The sequence below is a fragment of the Dendropsophus ebraccatus genome, chromosome 9 (genome assembly GCF_027789765.1).
Source record: "Dendropsophus ebraccatus isolate aDenEbr1 chromosome 9, aDenEbr1.pat, whole genome shotgun sequence".
Lineage (NCBI taxonomy): Eukaryota > Metazoa > Chordata > Amphibia > Anura > Hylidae > Dendropsophus > Dendropsophus ebraccatus.
Genome location: NC_091462.1, coordinates 26,717,293 through 26,740,983, shown reverse-complemented (window position 1 = coordinate 26,740,983; position 23,691 = coordinate 26,717,293). Strand labels below are relative to the sequence as shown.

General features: G+C 40.4%; 1 protein-coding gene across 1 annotated transcript in view; it reads right to left on the bottom strand.

The window, feature by feature from the left end:
• Positions 1-395: 395 nt before the first annotated feature.
• Positions 396-23,691, bottom strand: part of PSMD14 (proteasome 26S subunit, non-ATPase 14) — a 66,192-nt gene continuing 42,896 nt past the window's right edge. The window contains exons 7-11 of the mRNA XM_069985109.1: positions 11,283-11,390; positions 5,277-5,351; positions 3,331-3,456; positions 1,666-1,728; positions 396-1,055 (exon numbers count right to left, since the gene is read on the bottom strand). Of these exons, the coding sequence (XP_069841210.1) occupies positions 957-1,055; positions 1,666-1,728; positions 3,331-3,456; positions 5,277-5,351; positions 11,283-11,390 (471 nt within the window). The 3' untranslated portion in view covers positions 396-956. The remainder of the gene's footprint in view (positions 1,056-1,665; positions 1,729-3,330; positions 3,457-5,276; positions 5,352-11,282; positions 11,391-23,691) is intronic.

Genomic DNA, 23,691 nt, shown 5'->3' with positions numbered 1-23,691 from the left:
CTGAGACCACACTGATTGCTAAAACAGAGGTCAATCGTCCTCTGACTAAATGGGGCAGCAGTGCACATACTGGACTGCCAAGCCATTAATTCTCTATGAGACTTCGAAATACTATGATGTGTTGGACGGGACCATGTTTGGAACACAGACAGCGAAAGTAGTGATGCTGCCATTTCATTGCCTTTGTGGATAAATGACCTCTGCTCTCGCCAGTGTGGGTCCCCAGTGGTTGGATCCCCACCGATCAGCTAGCTATTCCTTATTCTGTGGATAGGGGATAATATTTCCTCCCCGGGATAACCCCCTTTAAGTTTCATTTACATAAAATGGGAAAGCTCATTTATGATAAAGTTTAAAGGGGAAAAAAACAAACAAAAAACCAAGGACTCAAAAGGTGTAAATGTATTTTTTTATTATGTAGCAACACTTGCAGCATGGATTCCCCATATATTAAATGCAGACTTAATAAAATTTGCCCTGATGAATGTTTAAAGAACTTTGTAGTCTGTAAAGTCGCTGACATCTAGGAACAGACGTAATTACACAACAGAGACGGTGAGGTGTTACTGCGCTGCTCCCAGGTCACCCACAATGCCAGATGTCCCCATCTGAAGTAGCAGCTCCTGTTCTTGGATGTCTTTGAGTCAAGTGGAACTGAGTTTATAACTGATAAAGAACAAGCATTAACCCCCTCGCAGCCAGCGGCTTTAGACGCGAGCCTGATTTATGTCTGTATAACCCATATATTTACATAGGATTTGACCAGAATAGGTTCATTTCATAACAAAACACTAAATTGCATGAAATAGTAACAAAAAAGAAACAACCTGTGAAATGAACCTTATTGCAGTTGATACAAAGTATTATCAAAGAACGAGACAGTCTAGAAGGCTGACTGCAGTTTTCATATATAACCCACTTAAGAAAACCAGAAGGCGCGCTCTCAAGTCTATTGGTTATTTAAATACGACCGTGTCTAACATGGCGGCTAAACACTGGACAATGTTTGAGGTCATCAGCACATCCACGTGCTCTTCCAAATGGCGTTTGGGATCCTGTGAGAAGAAAAATAAAGTCAGTAACCATGATCCATGTAATAATATCACTAAGGTTACATACAAGTCTCATCTCACACACTGGTGCCATTAACTAAAATGGTCATCTATGCGGCTGGCTGGTAAAAGCAAAGTGGAGCCGGCAGGAGTGAGCAGTTCTAGAGTTGATAGCATTTCTGGCAGTAGTCGTTGGGAAGGAAGACAGACGAAACCCCCACCATGTGTGGCATATCCTAGTGAGAGGATGGGCTCCTACTGGTGTGAGGAGAGCGCGATAGATAGATCACACTTTATTGTAGGAGATGGGATGTATTATAAAAGTCTATGTAGTGCATCTTCTGCAATCAGATGGACGCTGCTCCGACCTCTGGCTGTATCTAGAGATCAGTGGGGCAATCGGCACCAAGGCCCTGACCGGTCAATACTAGAGATGAGTGAATTTACAGTAGGAACAAAGTAAATTATTTTTTTGCTATCTGCATTCTGCTGCTCCGGCTTTGAAGTCTGCTCCCCTCCATGCCACTCCACCTCGGTAACAGTACAAAGCCACAGAGCCCTTCACAACTACTACAATGATCATATTTAATGGCGGAGTATAGAAGTTACTTACCTGTTTCCCAACATTTTTTATGGCAAGCTGCTCAGGTGTCATCTTATCTTCCTCTTCCACAGCCTTAATAGAAGGGAGGGGTAGTTAGAAAATAACTTATTGCTGTACATACAGGAAATTACAAGGATCAACAATAACATGTAAAAATTGCACAATTTCTGTATTCTCAGAAACCTCTTTAGGTCTAGCTTCACAATTTGAGGGATAATTTGAAGGTTTAGTTGCCGGGAGGAAATTATTTAACTTAAGTTCTATAATCTCTGGGCAAAGGAAGGGGGCAGAAGCAGACAAGTGCATGCTCTGTGCCCCTTCATCTCATCTCTGAACACAGAATTTTATTAAGCGTCTATGGCACTTCTTGTATAGGAACTGAGGGAAAGTCATTATAGCTATTTCTTATTGCATTGTGCAAAACTTAGTATCATTACATCTATTTATAGCGGCACAATAAATACGGCCACTGCGTTCCTACCTCTATATTTATTACAAGCTTTCAATTGAAGAAATGTGCACCTACTAAATCTGACAATCCAGAAGTAAGAGGAATATTTCCCTCCCGTCTACTGCAGACTGTGACTGTGAAACCACAAGAGAGATTTCACCTACCAAAGCTACGTGGAAAGCTTCTCAATGCCATGCCTGACACCCACTCTCATCCACTGGCAGCAGCCACATCGGGGGAAAAAAAAAATGAAATGACAACACAGGCTACAGGCTGAGATATAATCCGAGCCCACTGCACGGTGACTGGAACGTCTGTCTGATATATGTAAATAGGCTTTAGTAATGAGCTAACATAGAGGGGAAGCGCCGCCATCATAACCGCTTCTATCAGCCTGACATTAGCCTGGGCTGCTGCAATAAAGATGTCTGCAGAGGCTGCATAGGTTCACTTGGTGCCCTGGGCAGGACTTTCAGCATGAGTCCTCCCACCTGACAGAGAGCAGCTGTCAGCATATCAAAAAGGGGGGTCCCACCTCAAGAGGTTGTCCACGGTAAAACAATGGATCAAAAGTTGATTGGTGGCGCCCGTACTACAGTGAGAACAGAGGCAGAAGTAGTTGGCCCTTGTTCCCTGTGTAGCGGGGTCACCAGTGTACTGCAGCCTCTTCTACTATTGAAGTGAATGAGATGCCATGCCATGAGATTCCCATGATGCCAGAGAGAGTGGAGTCGTATCGCTGCACAAGTCCTAAGTGCAGTAAATGATAGGTCAGTGACACAGACTTCTGTTACCTAACTCAAACTATACAGTCTCAGTGTATTCCTATAAGATAAAGCTTCTTTGTTCTAACAAGCATGAAGCAGGGAAGAGTAGTGTCAAGCTGCATCTTATAGTATACAGAGAGAATTCTGAACACAGCAGAGCGGGTGTCAAAGGACTTTTGTAATATTGCAGCTAATCAATGTATGGACTCCTCCACTATATCACTGCACTACTGGTATCACACTTAAGGCAGAGATATTTGCAAGATTTTGTGCATGTGGTGACATACAGACAGACATATATTAGCATCACTTTCTCCTGTAAAAAAAGATTCTGGGATCCTAGTTCTATACAGCTATATTTGTTAGCTAATATAAGTCGGTCGCTTGTAGGATTGACTAAAATGCAGCACATGGAACATGTAGACAGAACAGGTAGACAATAGCACATGCTGATACCTTGTTATAATTCTTGGCAAGTTCTAACATCTCCTTCACCACAGTCTCATTGAGTTTACAGTGTTCACTGTAGTCCTGAAGTGTCAATCCTTCCATCCAACTTTTCTTGTGTAAGTTCAACAGCATCTGCAAAAGAAAATATTAGCAACGCTAAAATGACTGAAACAAACAAAGCACTGTTGTCACTGTCAATAAAGTTATTATAAGATGCAAAATTTGCAGAAAGTTACTAATTACTTAACAAGACATGTATGGAGGGACCTGCCTGACTTAAAGAGGCCAAACTAAAACAAAGGAGATAGCAGGGATGTTGGGTTTAAATATACACAGATTATCCATAGCAAGGAAAAGGTTTACCCACACATACATACATAATAAAGATCCTATTCTTACCTCACCATGCTTCCCTGGTTTCCTCCTGCAGCGTTTTCAGGTCCTCCGCTGAACGCTGGCATTTCCGTGATGGACTCATGTCAGTAGTGACAGCCTGCTCAGCCAATCACTGATTGAGGCAGGAGAGCGCTGTGGCTAGTGATTGGCTGAGCAGGCTGTCACTGCCAAGGGGAGTGTCTGAGAAGTGGTGGCTGGAGTGTTCAGCCGGGGACCCTAAGATGCTGCAGGAAGACCCTGGGGGGAGCTCAGTGGGATAGGAATAGGATCTTTGTTATTTTGTTAGGATCTTTGTTATTTTGTATGCAGCCATAGCACTATATACAAATTTTAAATGGCCAGAGTGCCCCATTAAAAGTTATTTTGTATTTACTGGTAGCAGTGCAGAACTACTCTTAATATGTGGGTGGCTCCTGTGGGCCAAGATATATTTAGGTGGGTGAACTGGGAGGAAGATTGAGTAGGCTGGATTCCTGGCTAAAGGGAACAGCAGGAACAGAAAGTCCATTGCTGAGTGTACACTAAACAGAAAAAACAGCAGAACCAACCGTACCCATTAAAAGGAAAGCATCAAACACAACAGAAACATAGTAAAATAACTATCAATTTATGTTAATTTATTAGACACCTGAAAATAGGATTAATCATCGGAAACCCCCTGTAAGGTACATTCACAAGTACAGTATTTACTAAGTATTTCATGGCATCAAATCTACAGCGGATACGGTAAATGTGAACACAGCTTTACACTACTTCTGTGGTTCATGTCACATAATATGCCTAAGAGGTAACGGACAACACGAGTCAGGAACGTTCACAGGCTCATTACCTAAGGGACCTAATACTGCAGTAATGACATGCCATAAAGCAACAGGCATCAATTTACAAATGTTATTACATCGAAGAGCGGCACAAACAGCACGAGGTAGATAGTCCTCTATACAACTGACATAGCTTATTCTTCATGTGGATATCTACACCCAATGGTTTGCAATTCATCTTTTTACCTACGTCATCATAATAAAATATTTTTACTACTAACATACTACATATGGCGCAAGTCTAAAGGATTAAAAATTGTTTAGTTTACTAAAAAAACAAAAAACAAAAAATAAAACTCAATATAATAATAATTATTATTATTATAGCAGCTATATACATCTACTCTATTGGTGCAATTCTCTCTTTTTTTTCATTCAACAGGAACAGGAACTGACCTGGCTGGGCAGACAGGTCCTGTCCTAACAAATTTCACAGGAATTAGCAGTCAGCAATAAGAGCCAGGTAGGGTTAGCAGGGGAATCAGGGTAGGGGGGTATAGCTGCTTTTTATATTGTCTCTGTACCAAAACACATTAGCTTAAAGGGGAACTATCAGCAATGTAACCTGCTGATAGTTTCCCTTTAAAAGAACTGCCAACCCGCAAAACCTCTTTTAGCACATTTATCAGTGTTGCTTTGTTGTTCTTTCTACTGTTTCTTGCAGACGGTCTTCTGTATTGTGAACAATATGAATACACAGATGAACCATTTGTTAATGGCAATAGTAACACTCACCTTTTGTTCCAGCTCATTCTTCCTGTAGTTAATAGTTATAGAGTAGTAATGTCTGTTCAGACCGTGGATTAGTGCCTAAGAGAAAACAAATTGGCCTGAGATAAAGGTTATACATATACAGCTCCAAGCTGGACGCTTTATTTTCCATAGGTTCAATTGTTAGGTCGTACAGTTTGTTCCTCATTACAACATAAATAAAAATTCAGACTTGGTTAGACATATAACCTGACTGAGATGTAAAGTTTGTTCTTAAAGCGCAACTGTCCAGTTTCTGCTTAGCTTTCATCTGATTGCTAGCTTGGCTTCTACTTTGTGTTACTGTCACTAAAAAAAAAAATCATATTAATTTGATAAGTCGCACAAACATGTCAAAAGTTTTGATTGGTTGGGGTCTGGGTGTTCAGACCACTACTGTCAACCAGCTAGGGCCGGAAGATGCATGTGTCTGGGCACTTCTTTCCCTGGCTCACTGCAGGAGTCAGGTTCTATAGTTAAGTCTATGGGGATTTGCTCCGGCTCTGGACAGTTCCTGACACAGACAGAGGTGGCAGCAGAGAGCACTGTGTCAGACTGGAAAGAATACACCACTTTCTGCAGCACATACACTACCGTTCAAAAGTTTGGGGTCACACTGAAATGTCCTTATTTTTGAAGGAAAAGCACTGTACTTTTCAATGAAGATAACTTTAAACTAGTCCTAACTTTAAACAAATACACTCTATACATTGCTAATGTGGTAAATGACTATTCTAGCTGCAAATGTCTGGTTATTGGTGCAATATCTACATAGGTGTATAGAGGCCCATTTCCAGCAACTATTACTCTAGTGTTCTAATGGTACAATGTGTTTGCTCATTGGCTCAGAAGGCTAATTGATGATTAGAAAACCCTTCTGCAATCATGTTCACACATCTGAAAACAGTCTAGCTTGTTACAGAAGCTACAAAACTGACCTTCCTTTGAGCAGATTGTGTTTCTGGAGCATCACATTTGTGGGGTCAATTAAACGCTCAAAATGGCCAGAAAAAGAGAACTTTCATCTGAAACTCGACAGTCTATTCTTGTTCTTAGAAATGAAGGCTATTCCATGCGAGAAATTGCTAAGAAATTGAAGATTTCCTACAACGGTGTGTACTACTCCCTTCAGAGGACAGCACAAACAGGCTCTAACCAGAGTAGAAAAAAAAGTGGGAGGCTGCGTTGCACAACTAAGCAAGAAGATAAGCACATTAGAGTCTCTAGTTTGAGAAACAGACGCCTCACAGGTCCCCAACTGGCATCTTCATTAAATAGTACCTGCAAAACATCAGTGTCAACATCTACAGTGAAGAGGCGGCTGTGGGATTTTGGGCTTCAGGGCAGAGTGGCAAAGAAAAAGCCATATCTGAGACTGGCCAATAAAAGAAAAAGATTAAGATGGGCAAAAGAACACAGACATTGGACAGAGGAAGACTGGAAAAAGTGTTGTGGACGGATGAATCCAAGTTTGAGGTGTTTGGATCACAAAGAAGAATGTTTGTGAGACGCAGAACAAATGAAAAGATGCTGGAAGAATGCCTGACGCCATCTGTTAAGCATGGTGGAGGTAATGTGATGGTCTGGGGTTGCTTTGGTGCTGGTAAGGTGGGAGATTTGTACAGGGTAAAAGGGATTCTGAATAAGGAAGGCTATCGCTCTGCAACGCCATGCCATAGTCAGTGGACAGCGCTTGATTGGAGCCAATTTCATCCTACAACAGGACAATGACCCTAAACAAACCTCCAAATTGTGCAAGAACTATTTACAGCAGAAGCAGCAGCTGGTATTCTATCATAGGTAATGGAGTGGCCAGCGCAGTCACCAGATCTGAACCCCATTGAGCTGTTGTGGGAGCAGCTTGACCGTATGGTACGCCAGAAGTGCCCATCCAACCAATCCAACTTGTGGGAGCTGCTTCTAGAAGCATGGGGTGCAATTTCTCCAGCTTACCTCAACAGGTTAATAGCTAGAATGCCAAAGGTGTGCAATGCTGGAATTGCTGCAAAAGGAGGATTCTTTGACAAAAGCAAAGTTTGATGTAAAAACAATGTTATTTCAAATACAAATCATTATTTCTAACCTTGTCAATGTCTTGACTCTATTTTCTATTCATTTCACAATGTATGGTGGTGAAAAAGTGTGACTTTTCATGCAAAACACAAAATTGTTTGGGTGACCCCAAACTTTTGAACGGTAGTGTACAACAGCTGATAAGTATGGTAAGACTTGAGATTTTTTAATAGAAGTAAATTACAAACCTATATAAAACCTTCGAAAACCAGTTGATTTGAAAGAAAAAGATTTTCGCAGTAGAACCCCTTTTAACCCTTTGAGGACTAGGCCCAAAATGACCCAGTGGACCGCGCAAATTTTAATCTTAGTGTTTCCGTTTTTCCCTCCTCCCCTTCTAAGAGCTCTAGCACTTTCAGTTTTTTATCTACAGGCCATGTAAGGGCTTATTTGTTACAGGAATAGTTGTACTGTGTAATGGCGTCATTCATTTTACCATAACATGTATGATGGAATTCCAAATATATTATTTATGAAGATATAAATTGGTGAAATCGCAAAAAAGAATGCAATATGGTAACGTTTGGGGGGTTCCTGTGTCTACGTAATGCACTATATGGTAACAGCGACATGATACTATTATTCTATAGGTCAGTCCGAACACAACCATATGCAGGTTACACAGATTCTCTAATGTTATATATTTTTTTTTAAACGAAATCCTTTTTTTTGGCAATTAATTATAAATAAAATGGGCCTATTGTGACGCTTATAACTTTATTTTATTTTTTCACCTACGGGGCTGTATGGGGTGTAATTTTTTCCGCCATGATCTCTAGTTTTTATTAATACCATATTTGTGAAGATCGGACGTTTTGATCACTTTTTATAATTTTTTTTTTATTAATAATGTAACATAAAATCGGTAATCCGCGCACTTTTTTCCCTCTTTCCGTGTACGACGTTTACCGTTCGCAATGACGCTTGTAATATTTTAATAGATCGGACAATTACGCACGCTACGGTATATTATATGTTTATCTATTTATTTATTTTTATATGTTTTATTTATATAATGGGAAAGGGGGGTGATTTCAACTTTTATTGGGGGAGGGGTTTTGGGGTTGTGTGTTAGTGTTTTTAACTTTTTTTTTTTTACACATTTGAAGTCCCTTTGGGGGACTTTTACATCCAGTACTTGGATTTTTACACTGATCATTGCTATGCCATAGGCATAGCATTGATCAGTGTTCTCGGCGATCTGCTCATTGAGCCTGCCTGTGCAGGCTCAGTGTAGCAGATCGCCGATCGGACCACACGGAGGCAGGTGAGAGACCTCCGGCAGTCCGTTTTACTGATCGGGACCCCCGCAGTCACACTGCGGGGGTCCCGATCGGTAAGTGACAGGGGACTCCCCCTGTCACTTACACTTAAACGCCGCGGCGTTTAAGGAGTTAATGACACGCGGCAGCGCGATCGCTGCAGCGTGTCATTACCGGTGAGGTCCCGGCTGCTCACTGCAGCCGGCCCCCACCTCCTATGAAGCGTGCTCCGCTCCGGAGCACGCTTCATAGCGGGAGAAACACCCAGGGCGTACAGTTACGCCCTAGGTCGTCTGGGGACAGACTTCCATGGCGTAACTATACGCCCTGGGTCGTCTAGGGGTTAAAGAGGAATTCCCATCTCATAAGGCAATAGTGTATTGATACAATGAGGTAACACTTTACTAGCTGTGGACATCCCACATAATGGTGATTTGTCTTTCCCAGCACAGTGCCATCCACTGCATTTAAGTGACCGGGATCAGAATGTGACAGTGTATAGCAATACCACTTTAAACTGGATACCAATTATTCCATGCGGGTTCCAGCCACGGAAAGTGATTATGTTACTAATAAAGAACTAATTCTGGTGATAATAACATGAATTTCATCATATCTGGGTATTTGTCTCATAAACTTTGATATTATAATAATTCACAGTAAACAGATCGCTGTATGCAGGGAACGAAGATGCTTTATGGCAGACCTTTTACAGCATAATTACTGGCTTTTATAGGGAACAATTATAGGAACTAAAAAAAAATAAATTAGACTAATTATTTAACATGGCGAAAGCCGGCACTTGAATCCTCAATTAGGATTGAGCCTAAAGGTGCAGCCAAGGACTTTGCTTCTTCCAAGAGTCGGAAGCGTTGAATACTCTTAACCCCTTAAAGCGATAATAAAGGAACAAAGTGTTTACGCTGAGGGTCATTATACGCTGGCTGAAGGGTCCGGAGGATTCTATTCTCTAGAAACCAGCAGGTACGGACTTGTCCGACCTCACTTAAAAACATCAAGACAATTTCTCTTCTCATTAGGATGGAGTTTTTTTTTTCTTCCCTTCTATAAACTTTGTGTTATTGAACTATGGCAGGGAATGAAGAACGGATATGTCACTAAACACTTTTTTTTTAAATCTGAATGGTGGGAAGAAAAAAATAAAACGCTATAAAACAAGAACTCTAAACCTTAAACAGATATAATCAGGCCTCAACAATAGCTTGTAAACCACAAATCCCCAGACGGTGGACTCAAACCACCACAACACAGGGATAGGATTTCAGCTTGATGGAAACGGCAGTGATCATTACTGGCCACTGAGGAAAAGGATTATGCACATGGAGGGTTTTTTTTTTTTTTTTAGAATGAGCTAGAAAGACTACTACAAGGCGGCCCTCCAATTTAACATCAGCGTCTGACCCCTGCACTTCTGTGTAAATGGTGAAAAATTCCCAGACACCTCCAAAATCTTATAGAAAGTCTTCCTGGAGGGCAAAATTTTTTATACCTGCAAAGAGGGGACCAACAGCACAATAATGTCTATGGATTTAAAAACTTTCTGAAAGCTCCTGTAGGTGTAATTTGTAGGTACCGCAAAATTTTTTATCCATATAGAGTACTTTTCTATGACCAATAATCCTGCACCCATCAGATCCCATTGTTAGAGGGGTTGAGTATTTTTTGGTTACAGTGAACTGCTTAAAGTCCTATTCCAAATCGATTTCGATGGGCAGTGTCTGTTTTGATCATTCCGGATCCGTACAAGAATACGAGAATAGGCCAGGTGATGAGGGCATTCTTAACTTGTTCTGTGTCATGTGACTGAGATGGACTCATTGTAAGTTTAAGGGGCTGTCGTTAGATAGTTGTTGTTTTTTTTTTTTTCTTGATAGGTAAAATTGAAAAAGAGAGCCCAAATGCTGTGAAGCCCTGCTTTAGTGACACTGTCCATGCAAAGTGATTTTAGAGCAGAAAGAAGACTCTTTATCTTTGGGGTAGTAGGTCATGTTAAAAAGGTACCAATCAGCCATGCACAATGTTGGCTGATCCTGGTCTTAAAACATTGTCATTGTGATAGGTAGATGAGGTGTAATAGGAGTGGAAGCAGTAGACCACCACTCTCTTCTATGGGCCACACGGTTGACCTATGGATTGACCGGGCAACCCCTCCCCAGGCGATGTCTATGCATGAAATAGTGCAGGCACCAAGCAGGAAACTAGGAGAAAGCAAGCTCTGACCTGACAGGTCGGCCCTTGCCTGCTCCTCAGTATCGGGCTGTGTAATACGGCCCCTAAGGTAGTGACAGTATCACTTTAAGAATAACAGTTAATCAATTATAATCAAGTTAAATGTGCTCCTAATTATTTCCATTAAAAAACTCCAAATGCAACTCAACTCATTTAAGTAAAAAAATACAAACAAAAAAAACAACATTTTTTCATTGCCTGGTCAATAAGGGATTAATTATTCAGTACATGTTTCTTCTTAATTTTCTAACACTGATATTCCTTACAGATTTTGAATTTAATTAAATTTGAATAAAAACTTTAAATAAAAAAAATTATATATAAGAAAATATATATGTTATTCAAATTTAATTAAAGGTTACTGTTGGAGGCCTCGTTTAGTGATCCTTTGTTCCGGCTGACCTACCTGTATAGAAGGCTTGTTTAAGTGGCCCAGATTGGAAGTGGTTTGTCTTGGTTCGTGTCCCAAAACCATCATGTTGGCATTGATTAATCTGAAGGCGTCAATAACAACCTGTAAAAAAAAAAACAAAAAAAAAAACTCGTCACATCAATTCCTTGTAGGACACTAGAACTGAACAACAGTGGTCACTGCACGATCCGCTCGTATACATCTTGGCACAGTTTCCAATACTCATTTAATTATAATATTAATAAAAACAGCCCCCCCGCCGTGTGAACCATCAGGACACTTCTCTCGTTCTGAAAGCAAAAATAACCATAAATCACTGTGGTTTTGCTCTTACAGAGATACAAATAAGTACAAATAGTTCATGTTTAAGGTGATTTATGGAGTACGGTTAATGCTTTCCATAGCTCTGACACCTAAGCACCATCTTATCCTCAATGTCAGGGAGAGGCTAAACATGAAAGTGAGCACAAGCTAAGGGACCTGGTTTGGGCCCAGCCCTGTCACATCAATTACAGTAGGAAGATATGTGAAATGACAACAAAATTATAGCCAGCTAGGAACAATTCTCCAAATCAGATGGCTTTCATAAGTTCTGGCCAACAATGTCTATCTGCTGACAATCTGCTTTTTTCAGCTGTTTTCCCTAAATACCAATGCAGCTCTTGTGCACGAGATAAACAATATATGCACAGAAAGTAGATGGAAGGTTAGAAAAGTATAGAAGTGCCGCAAACACAGCCAAAGTGTCAATCAATCTCGACTTGAGCCGGGGCATCAGCTGGATTTATGCTTTTCTGCTATGTAGATCACCAATCTGTTGTAGACAGTTCACACAGCTATCATGGAAGTCAAGGACCTGTTCAGTCCTTTAACTTTAAGGGATTTATTGCGACTGCCCGTAATGAGTCCAATGTGAAGACATCCCCTTCAAAGTGAGCAAATCTACAAGCGGATTACTTCATCTAATATGCTTCACCTGTTGATGCTTCAAATTCAGAATACCGTAAATTTGCCCATCTTAATCAGCCAATCGCTGTCTTGTGTGGTGAACATAAAGGAACAGATCACATTCAATAACGTGCTGAAGCGTCATTTGAACAACGTATGTTCAGTCATCACATCGGGCCCAGGAGAAATGGCCAGCGGTGGTGGTGTAAATCTTTCAAAAATCACAGAAACCCTTATAATGGTGCTCTGAGAACAGTAGACATCACATTAAGTGTATGGGTATGAAAGTAACTAGAGCCTTGTTCACACTAGCACCATGGTGGAGCTTTATTAAAACAGGACTTTAATGGTATGGCTCCAGCATCTATGACTATGCCAAAAATACCATAACCACCAACAAAAGCCATGAAAATGAAAAGGGTCGGCCAGTGCTTGTACACAGTCAGAACAGGTGTGATCACCATACACAGTCCTGATTTCAATGGGAAAATCCTTTGGTGGTGGGCCGCTAAGAGGTCGGTTTTATACAAGCCGCACCCAATAAGTGGTTTTAGGGTTGTTACGGGACACTTTGTGGTAGAGCACTAAAACATCCAGGATATGGCTATTAAATGTCGGCAACTGGTAGTGACTGTATAAAGAACTATAAACGCATTCACCCCCCTCCTGTGTTCCTAATCTGTATTGTGTTTCGGCATCAAACGTATATTGCCTTTCTATATCCTTTATTTTTTAAGATGAGCTGCATAGCCTGGTGGAAATTATCTCCAGATTATCACAATGAAATCCTAGCATAGTATGAGGATGCTGAACAATGCCAGAGCAGTCTGTGCTTCCTTGGCTCCTGGACGCCGCTTTCTTGTCATCTCTCTACACTTGATTGGTCTCCCACAGATTTGAAAACCTTATGTACAACTTTTGGATCTGGTCCTGATTTTTTATTTGCTTGGAAAAACACCATTACAGCAGGATAACAAGTCAGATTTTTCTTTTCAATGACTTCACTAAACAGAGTATAAAAGAACTCCAATCTACAATGGATATCCCCAGTAGGGCAGGCAGAAGCATCCACATATGGATGCCATAGACCATATCAGAAATAGACCGTAACATACTAGGAAGCTGAAGAAAATGACATCCGGCAACTGTTCCCAGGCCTTCAGCTTTCACGGCATAATGGAAGTTATAGTATTACAACACTAGAGCCAAAGGTTGGAGAACTATGTTTCATAGGGAAGTAAAGTAAAATAGTTTTCAGCTATCTATAAGTTTATGGTCAACTTTGCCAGTTCAGTCTGACTGCTGTGCATAAGCAGGAGTCCACTGTGTAATCCATTGACAGAGTTTCATTAAGACACCGGTGTAGGGCCATGAGTTTGAAACCACTACATCAGAACATAGACAAAGTTATGAAACTATAGTAAAAAGATGCAAGTGAACTATTGAAGAGGTCTACAACTGGCTTCAGAGCTCCACCACCACTTACAGAAGCTTGTATATTGCAAAAGCATTGGGAGGACAGAAATACAGAATCTTATTTAATGCACGTTGTAATGCTTCACATCCTAAATACTGCCTGGGGACATCTGGGCATTCTGGGAATTGTAGTTTTACAACAACTGCATAGTCACAAGCTGCAGCCCTCATAGTCAATAACATAGCGTAATGGTAGAACGGGTACTCGCTCCTTTTTTTGTACAATGCAGGGTACTACCGTCACTAAGCTTTAAGGCAAAACTACAAAAACATGGAGAAAACTTAACAGACTGCTCGGCATCAGAGCTCTGGTGCACAATTTAAATTTAGACAGTGCTCATGATATTAGTCCCATATGTCACAATCTCTGACACAGAGCTTAACTCTAGTACAGAAATAGCGTCGGGAAGAAACAAGCAGAACTTTAGAGAAACATCTGGACATTAAAGTCTTCTGCCGTAATTAATACATTACTAATTCTGAATAAGAAAGGAAAAAAATTAACTCTACTGTAGTGATAGAAGTTGTTGCCTAAATGAAGGGTTAGGTGCTACTCTCAGTAAGTGAAAGCAATCACGTTGGTGATGATGGTGTCGGCGCCTTTTGGGCATGCACATGCTAAGAGAGTACCTAAGGATTTTCATGTGTGAAACCTCCTTAAAAGTAATATACCCATGAACTTACCCCATAGGATAATCCTAGTGTATGAGCTCCATATCAGGGGTATAAGCCATAGTAAGCTTCGGTTGTAGTATTATGGTGCTATAAAGCACAGATCTGTGAACATTGTGGTAGAAAGCAAAGGCTACCTCTAGGATTTTGCATTAGGTTTAGGACACTGTTCATCCAACAAATCAGCAAGTGCTTGTTTATCAGGTGACTGCGGGTCTTTTAACGTGATTTATTGGCCGTATGTAGCTGTGTAATAGAGGATGAGCAGCCATCGAATGATAGAGGGACTGCAAGATTGATCCAGTGGTTGTAGGAGTGGCACTGACTGCAAACCAAGCCATGTGATAGGCTTGTTAAACAATCACCGATTTTAGAAATGGGTGCTCATATTGGGCAGTTGGACAGGCTGTGAAATAGAGTCCTTTAACACGCACACATATCTGAAAGATTTTTGAAGCCAAAGCCTAAATCAAAGTCCAAATATCCCCAGGTTGGCATAACCATATTAGATCAGCAGGGGTCCGGCTTCCCCCCCGACAAGTTTGAACTAGAGCTTGCCTGTAGGAATAAGTAGTTTGTGAATGATCAATTTAGAGTGAACTAATCTTCAAAGTGAACTAAATGATCTAGTTCACTTTCCTGGCAAAGATTAGTTCATTGTGAACTAAAGCCAGGAGGTGAGGTGTCCAGCACAGCAGCAACAAGAAAATAAAAAGTCTGAAACTGCACTGCCTATACACAGCTCATGTGTGCTATAATCTGTGTGTGAGAGAGTACGTTCATCCAGCTCACCTGTAGTCTACCCATCTTGTTAGCCCAGAGCTCCAGTCTTGTATGCTCACTCTGTGCTGTATATGCTACTTGCGGCTCTGCGTCAGTACCTCTAACCACCATAGATGTCACTGCCGAGCTCAGTCATATTCAGTCTGATTGAACTAGACTTTCCTGATTGGTTCTCCTGGCATTTTGGCTCAGTAGTTCATAGGTCACATGATGATGCATCACCTATGAGGCTCCTTAGGACAGTGATTTTCAACCTTTTTTGAGCCGCGGCACACTTTTTATACTTAAAAAATCCCGGGGCACACCACTAACCAAAATGGCACAAAATGACACTAAAACAGTACATATTATACATATAGTTAATAATATAGATTCTAAATGTATTTATACTCACTCAGTGTGAAACCTGGGCCTGTTTTCGTCTCCTCCCTGTGCTTCTCTCCTGTGCTTCTCTCCACCATACTTCTCTCCTGTGCTTCTCTCCACCATACTTCTCCCCCCTGCTTCTCTCCCCCATGCTTCTCTCCTGTGCTTCTCCCCCCTGCTTCTCTCCTGTGCTTCTCCCCTGTGTTTCTCCCCCCTGCTTCTCTCCTGTGCTTCTCCCCCCTGCTTCTCTCCTGTGCTTCTCCCCCCTGCTTCTCTCCTGTGCTTCTCCCCCCTGCTTCTCTCCTGTGCTTCTCTCCCCCGTGCTTCTCTCCACCATACTTCTCTCCCCCCTGCTTCTCTCCACCAAACTTCTCTCCCCCATGCTTCTCTCCGCTGTTTCTCTCCCCCATCCCCATGTTTCTCTACCCCCTGCTTCTCTCCCCTGTTTCTCCCCCATCCCCAGGTTTCTCTCCCCCATTGTTTTCTCCTGTTTCACAGTCGAACCATAGTTTGGGGAACTTTCCCTGTGGCACACCCGACCATGTGTCGCGGCACACTGGTTGAAAATCACTGCCTTAGGACACAGAGCTGTAAGCTAGAGCCATGATGGAGCCTGTACTGTACTTCTCTTAACACCACCAAGTATCTGGATCTTATTACGATCTTTAGCAATGTTTTATTTTTCGTCATTTTGAACCCTATAGAGGATCTTGGGAAGAATGGCATAGCCAGAGCGGGGAATTATTTTGAGAAACTATCATTGTGCTAAAACATGGCAAGGATACAAAATACCCTGTGGGTAGGAGGGGTATGACATCTCATATCACTATATTGATTCCCAGCTAATTTATAAATGCAGGGTTTATGGACAAAAATGTAATAAAGTTTCAAAAACAGAACAAACGGAATTCTTACTCAGATTTTGACTCATTTATATATTACATAGCACATAAAATTATAATTTTGCAAAGTTCAGTATGAGCTTGTTGTATAAGCCATTGCATTAACAAAAACAACTAATGAAATGATCATTTCAAAACATCTTATTCAAGCAGCTGTTACTAAAGGCTCCTAGTGTAATAGAACAGATCTGTTTCTAGTGACTTCTTATCAGTATCCCAGAGCCAGAGAAGTAATCAACTAAAGAACTAAATAAGCGATCTTTTGAACTACTCTTTTAAATGAACTAGTTCATGGTGAACTAATCCACAAAATGAACTAGATTTCCCATCACTACTTGACTGGGGAACAACTGTACAGCTACTATGAAAGGTACAGTGGCCCAGATTGATCAAACTGTGTAAAAAAAAAAAAAAAAGAACAAAAAACAAAACAAGAACCTGCCCACAGCATGATGTGTTTTAGTAAAAGCACATTTAGTACAGATCACTGTGGTCTCTTCACAAAGCAGATTGGCAGGGCTGATTGAATTTGGCCCCCACCAATGTTATATTAGTAGCCTATCCAGTGCATAAGGCGTAACCCCTTTAAAGCGACTCTGTACCCACAATCTGACCCCCCCAAACCACTTGTACCATCAGATAGCTGCTTTTAATCCAAGATCTGTCCTGGGGTCTGTTCGGCAGGTGATGCAGTTATTGTCATAAAAACAACTTTTAATCCGGAAGCGCTGTGTCTAACGGCCGGGGCTTACATTTGTATATGCATTAGGCTGGCACACCCTCTCTGTCCTTCCTCCCCACCCTCCTCATCATTAGGAATGCTCCAGGCAGATTGTCTCCTATTCCCCACCTGTGTGTATAATGAACATGGGCTGGATCGTTAATGCGAACAAAAAATGCAAAGTTCACCGCATCAACCAAAAATTATGTGCTGCGAGATCATACATGTGCAAACCTGTTCTGGCCGTGTTCCAAAGGTATCCAGGGAGGTGCACTCTACACCTAGAAGCTTGCTAGGACAGCATCAGCAATCCAAACGAAAAAGTCCATGTGAGGCACTCCGTCCCATAAAATCATATACCTTTATTAACTGCACACCAATATAAAATCCACATAAATAGTGTATAAAGCCTAAAGGCTTTATACACTATTTATGTGGATTTTATACTGGTGTGCAGTTAATAAAGGTATATGATTTTATGGGACGGAGTGCCTCACATGGACTTTTTCGTTTGGATTGTGGATCGTTAATACACCTGTGCAAAGCTCAAACAGTAAATGTTCCTGGATCATTCCTAATGATGAGGAGGGTGGGGAGGAAGGACGTAGAGGGTGTGCCAGTCTAATGAATACACAAATGTAAACCCCGGCCGTTAGACACAGCGCTGCAGGATTAAAGGTTGTTTTTAGGACAATAACTGCATCCCCTGCCGAACAGACCCAAGGACAGATCTTGGATTAAAAGCAGCTATCCGAAGGTACAAGTGGTTTGGGGGGGGGGGGGGGGCAGATTGTGGGTACAGAGTCGCTTTAAGGTCAGAACAAACATAACTATAGGAAGCCGTGACTCAAGAAGCATCTTTATGTTTTATCTACTTTCTTATTTTTAATTAGCCAATAAAATAATAATACAGAACAGATCACTTGCCTCTGTGCTGACTGGTAGTTGTGACTCTAACCACCAATACCGACTAAGGCTGGGTTCACACTGCGTTTTTGCAGTCCGTTAAACATATTCGTACTTTTAATGTACAGAAAAACGTGGCATCGTTTTTTATATTTTTTTTTTATACAATGAAAGTCATTGGAAAAACAGATTGAGATGGATTGCACAGAGTTGCATGTTTTTTTTTTCTATCTTCCGTAAAACGTATACATTAAACGGACTGCAAAACCACAGTGTGAACCCAGCCTAACAAAACCAACTTAAAATCCTCTATACCTACTCAGGTATTTAACATAAATCCATCGATATTTCCATATGTATACATCCAGCATTAGCATATCTACAAGCAGATTGTTTCCACAAACAGCATTTTTTTGGGGAAGTTCAAGTAAATATGGCATCACGATAATCACTATAGCAACAGCCTTCAAAGAACTAGTACGCTATACAAGCTGCAATGTAAAATTAGAAACAAAAATGGTGCGCATATTATTTATACTTCACGTATACATGAATGTATAGGAGTACAGGCACATCTACAGCTCTCTAGTGATGGGCAGGCATGGCACATGTAAGTTTCTGTAAGGTTATAATTGCTTCTGTGCACAGTGAGACGCCCGCTCCTTCTTTACAGCAGAACAGCAAAATAAATCCACTCACTCGTGTCCAGAGCTTTAATGAGTTGTGGGCAAAATAGGTGTTAATTACACTACCAGGAAAATGCCCCAGTGGGCATTTGCAGTGGGGCTCGATGAGCCCCTGCATGCACGAATGTTGTTTTTATATCTTCATGTAGTGGAAAAAGAAAAAATATATAAAATAATAATAAAAATAATAAATAATAATGTTTATTTAAATTTTTTAATTTTACAACAAAATAAATGGGACATCTTTAATCTATAGATTAGTCTTTCTCCTAATTTTCTTTTTAACAAAATATTGTCTAATTACATTTGCATGAAACAAATGGGTAATAAAACTTACATAGTAAAATGTCAAAATCTGATCCAAAAGAGAAGCATTAAAGGGGAGTTTATTATTGGTAATTTGACTGGCCTGGCGTAATACTGAAGAAAAAACAAAACACATACTCACTTTCCCTACACCACCGTCCTGATGAAGACTGTTCCCACTGTAAAGGTTTCAGCCAATCACTGACCACAGTAATGTCTCACCCCAGCCAGTGATTGGCTGAAAGGGTAATTTCCTCTACCAACAAACACAATGAAGTGCTATGAAGCGGAACCAGTCAGAATGGCTGTGGTGGGGGAGCAGCAAAGACAAATGTATGGTTTTGTTTAACAATTTTAAAGGGGTTGTCCAGGCTTATAAAAACCTTCCAGAAACAGTACCTTTCCTGTAGAGATGAGCGCACCTCATGCACGTTCAAGCCCGATTATTCTGCATTTGAATACCAGTCACTGAAGAAGTTGTCTATGGCTCTATGTTTTTCTGGACTCCCTAGGGCTGTATCCAACTTTTTCAGCCACCAGTAGTCAAATGCTGAATGATCAAACTTGAGCATGCTCGAGTTGCGCTCATCTTCGTTCTCCTGTCCTCACTGAAGTGAATGCTGCTGAATTGCAAAATCACACACAAACCTGGGGACAGGGTTGGCACTGTTTTCACAAGAAAAAAGTTGTGCTTTTTTAATTCTGGATAACTCCTTAAAACCAGCACTAGGAGAATTAGTGATAATTAAAAAAAAAAAAAAAAAAGTCCTCAAAATATCTTAAGCCTTACGTTATACTTTTCTGCGTTTAACACCTTCCCCTGAACGACAATAATTACATCCTTAATCTTATCATAAAACATACTAAAAACAGAAGAAAAAAAAACACCAAACATTTCTAGGCCAAAATTGTAAAAACAAAAAATTCTGCAGTTTTGAGCCTATTAAGGGATTTTGCTCGTTTGTTTTATACTTTGCAATAAAACTGATATGTAATCTTTTTTTTTTATAGGTCAGTACGATTACAGCGATTTTACATACTTTTTTTTTTCCATTAACTTTAAAAAATAACTATTAAAAAAATGTTTTTGAACAGCCATATTATAACTTCTATAACGTCATATTTTTCCATCCATGGAGGGGTAAAAAAGGCCTATTTTTTGAGCTATCAGATTGCATATATTGATCAATGCTATGCCTCTGCATTGCATTGATAAGTTAACTCGGCACTCTGCTCACTAAGTCTGCTTGGTGCAGCCACAGAATGTAAGTAAGACCCTCTGGCAGCCACAGCAAATGATCGGCACCCCTATTTTTCATGCGGGGGTGCCGATCAGTCCCCTTACAGGTCCAGCACCTGTCAGGTTACACTGTGCACGATGCGCTCAATATTGAATGTGGCATGCACACAGGGTTAAACTTCCAGGATTGGTCTAAAGTCCACTCCCAGTAGTTCCAGTCAGGTGAAAGCCGACACCCACTGCATATTGGCGATCATTAACAGGTTAAGAAGCCATCTCATTAAAGTAAACCAAAAATACATAAATAAATAAAAATATTAATCCAGTCCCAAAAAAAACGTTAATGATCCATCCTGTCAGACAAATAAAAAAAGATAATTACAAGTTAAAACTTGGCATGGTTGGCATGCACTGATCTAATTGAGAAAACTACTTCTCCATTTTTAAAGATTTGACCCTTCTTGAATTTTTTTTTTTAAAGTAAAGATTTTAATAAAGCAATAGTTTTAAAGAAGGCAAAATACGTTTATGCATGAAAATAGAGGAAAATTAAAGCCCTGTATATGAGAACTATACAAGGAATCAATGAGGCTTTGTTAAAAACTTGCAGAAACGTAAGAGCTACCTCTCCTGGAAGAACCGAGGTAACTTCCCACCCATCAGCCCCTCCATAAAATGTTATCTTCAGTACATTTTCCTATGCGCCTGGAGACTTATAGGGGTCATTGTTGGAAAAGACAATTTATAACAAAGCCATTAGCGCTGGGCCTAGCATGGGGAAACCTCTTGTTATTAACACCGCATGAATCGGCAGAACATGATAGTTTCTAATTCCATCGGCTTGTTAAAATTACGGCTAAAGGTCTGTTTGCGTGTTGAATGCATTTTGTTCATATAACGCTGCCTGTTTCATACGCTCAGTCTTTAATAGCACCTTTGGTCTACGCATAACTCGCGGATCAAAACACTGCACTAAAAGAAGGGTTGATGATGCTATTTAAATGTGTGATTCCTGCTGTCTTCTTGTTAGTAGATTTAATATAATAGAAGACCTTGTCTGTTTTGTAATTAACACATCTTTACGGCGGAGATATTTGGAAGTGATTGCTGTGAATATACTGGTTAGTGAAATAAACACAATGGCGCGCGCGCACGCACACACACCAATTCCTGTTATCAGACAAATTTGTGAATTGTACACATTATACTCCAGATCAACAAACTGTGATCTAACAGCCAAGTTACAAGACACGCGCATTAATACAGCCCTTTTATTTCTCTGAAAATATGTATTTTCTCTGACCTCGCTAACATAATTAGCTGGTGGGATGTGTGCTTGGAGTACCATGGCTTGCTGTACTAATTGCAACTCTTGGAATTAAATACTAAATATTTGGAAGCTGTCAATAGGAAAATACAAGCTACATCTTTTTTGTACATCTGTGTTCGCTTGGTGGAATCATTATGGCTTGGAAATGAAAAAAAAAAAAAAATAATTAAAAATTAAAAAGTGACATGAAATGCATATTTATCCTATACCAAGATGGCAGGTGACTGACCCATGGATTAATAACAAAATATTTTCTTTAAAAACAAAAAAATATGTGCCAAGCAATAATACAATCCAAATCTCACTTCACAGAAAGAAAATATACAGAATACAATTTATTTTTGGGTCATCTGTTTTGTATTCGAACCACAGAGCACAATGTGTGTTCATATATAGAAGACTAAATAGCAAAAATTTGCAATCTCTTAAATTTTAATGTATATAACCATTGTGCTGGGTTACCTAGAACTTCGATGACCAGTCGAAATCTAGCACCCTAAATCAGGGATGGGGAACCTTTGGCTCTCCAGCTGTCGCAAAACTACAATTCTCATCATGCCCTTAGCTTTAGCTTTGGCTGTCCAGGCATGATGGGAATTGTAGTTTTGCAACAGCTGGAGGGCCAATAGTTCATAACTATACATAACTGCCCCGCCACCCCAAACCAAGCTTCCATGTAAATTTCTATGGAAACAGTGAAACCAGCCAATGACTGTGTGTCATAGCGTATGGTTAGAGAGCAATACCTAACAATTGGACATTCTGGACAACCAGGCGGAGTCCAGTGAATGAGGAAAAAGCAGAGCAAAGTGCCAAGTCTCAAGACAGGAAAACATTACAGCACGACCTAAAGCCTGATCTAGCTGATCATCGCTTACGTCCTTGCATAGTTCCCCAGTATCAGCGAGTGTAAAAGGACCCTTGCACTCTAAAATAAAGCAGAATACAGTCTGCTGTAAACAGATGTAATGACTGTGAGAGGAAAGAGGACTCATGTCCATTAACATCAGTAATTTTACCAATAGAAAACCCTGGTGGCATCAAAACAAAGGTGCTATGCAGAGATGGGCAAAAGAATAAAACTACTTTAGTCTGAAGTTTACATTGTAACATAAATGTTTCTATTTTTAAATTGATTTGGCTACAACAAATAAGACTATGCAAGATAAATATCATGTTTCATGTACATCATCAACCACACCTATCAAGAGAGACATGTAGAAGAAGGCCAGTTGCCCATGGTTGGTTTAAAGGGATCACAGTCATCCTATCATTATAGAGAGTCCATTGATCCATTGAAAATTTTGAGCTGTCAACTTCAGGATACGATCAGACAAGAAGTTAAAGAGAAAAACAAAACAGGACGTGACAAAAAAGAAAAAAAAAAAGAAGAACATCCTGGACTGCAAAAGAGTTCTAACCCTTTCCGTGTCACCCAGAGACATAACACCAGCTTAGTAGTAATAGAGACAAGTCACACAGATACAGAATAACACCAACGGCAAATAATGGCAAGTAATTTATCACTTCTCAAAAGACTGTGACACACAAGCTACGACGACAAACCCAAACTATCGGTATGCGAAAAACCCCAATAACACTAGTAAAGAGGACAAAATACAGTGAAAAGAGCAAATGGCTCACCTGTTAGGAACCATGAGGACATATTGTGGACTGTTGTCTTGGGGACAAATTAACACTCACCAAGTTGAAAGAAAGTGCTGCAAGACCCTAAAATTATACGGCGGTGAGCCGGATTAAGTGGAAATCTGGTTGAACACTGCACCAGCTATATACTGCTAGAAGGAAATGTATCTAAGTAAGGCTAACCTTTACTTGCAATTAAAAATAATTTATAGCAATGAATATGTATAATGCTGGAGGCTTTCGATAGGTCTTCTGAAAAGGTTGTGTTGGAGATCTGGGGCCACCAAACAATGAGCCGTCACATTACATCTCTGCACTTCCACTAAATGATTCAGGAAGTGTACTCTATGGAGACCGCATGTGTATTACTGTACTCCCGATCCACATTCGCGGGATTCAGCTGAATTGTTAGACACAACA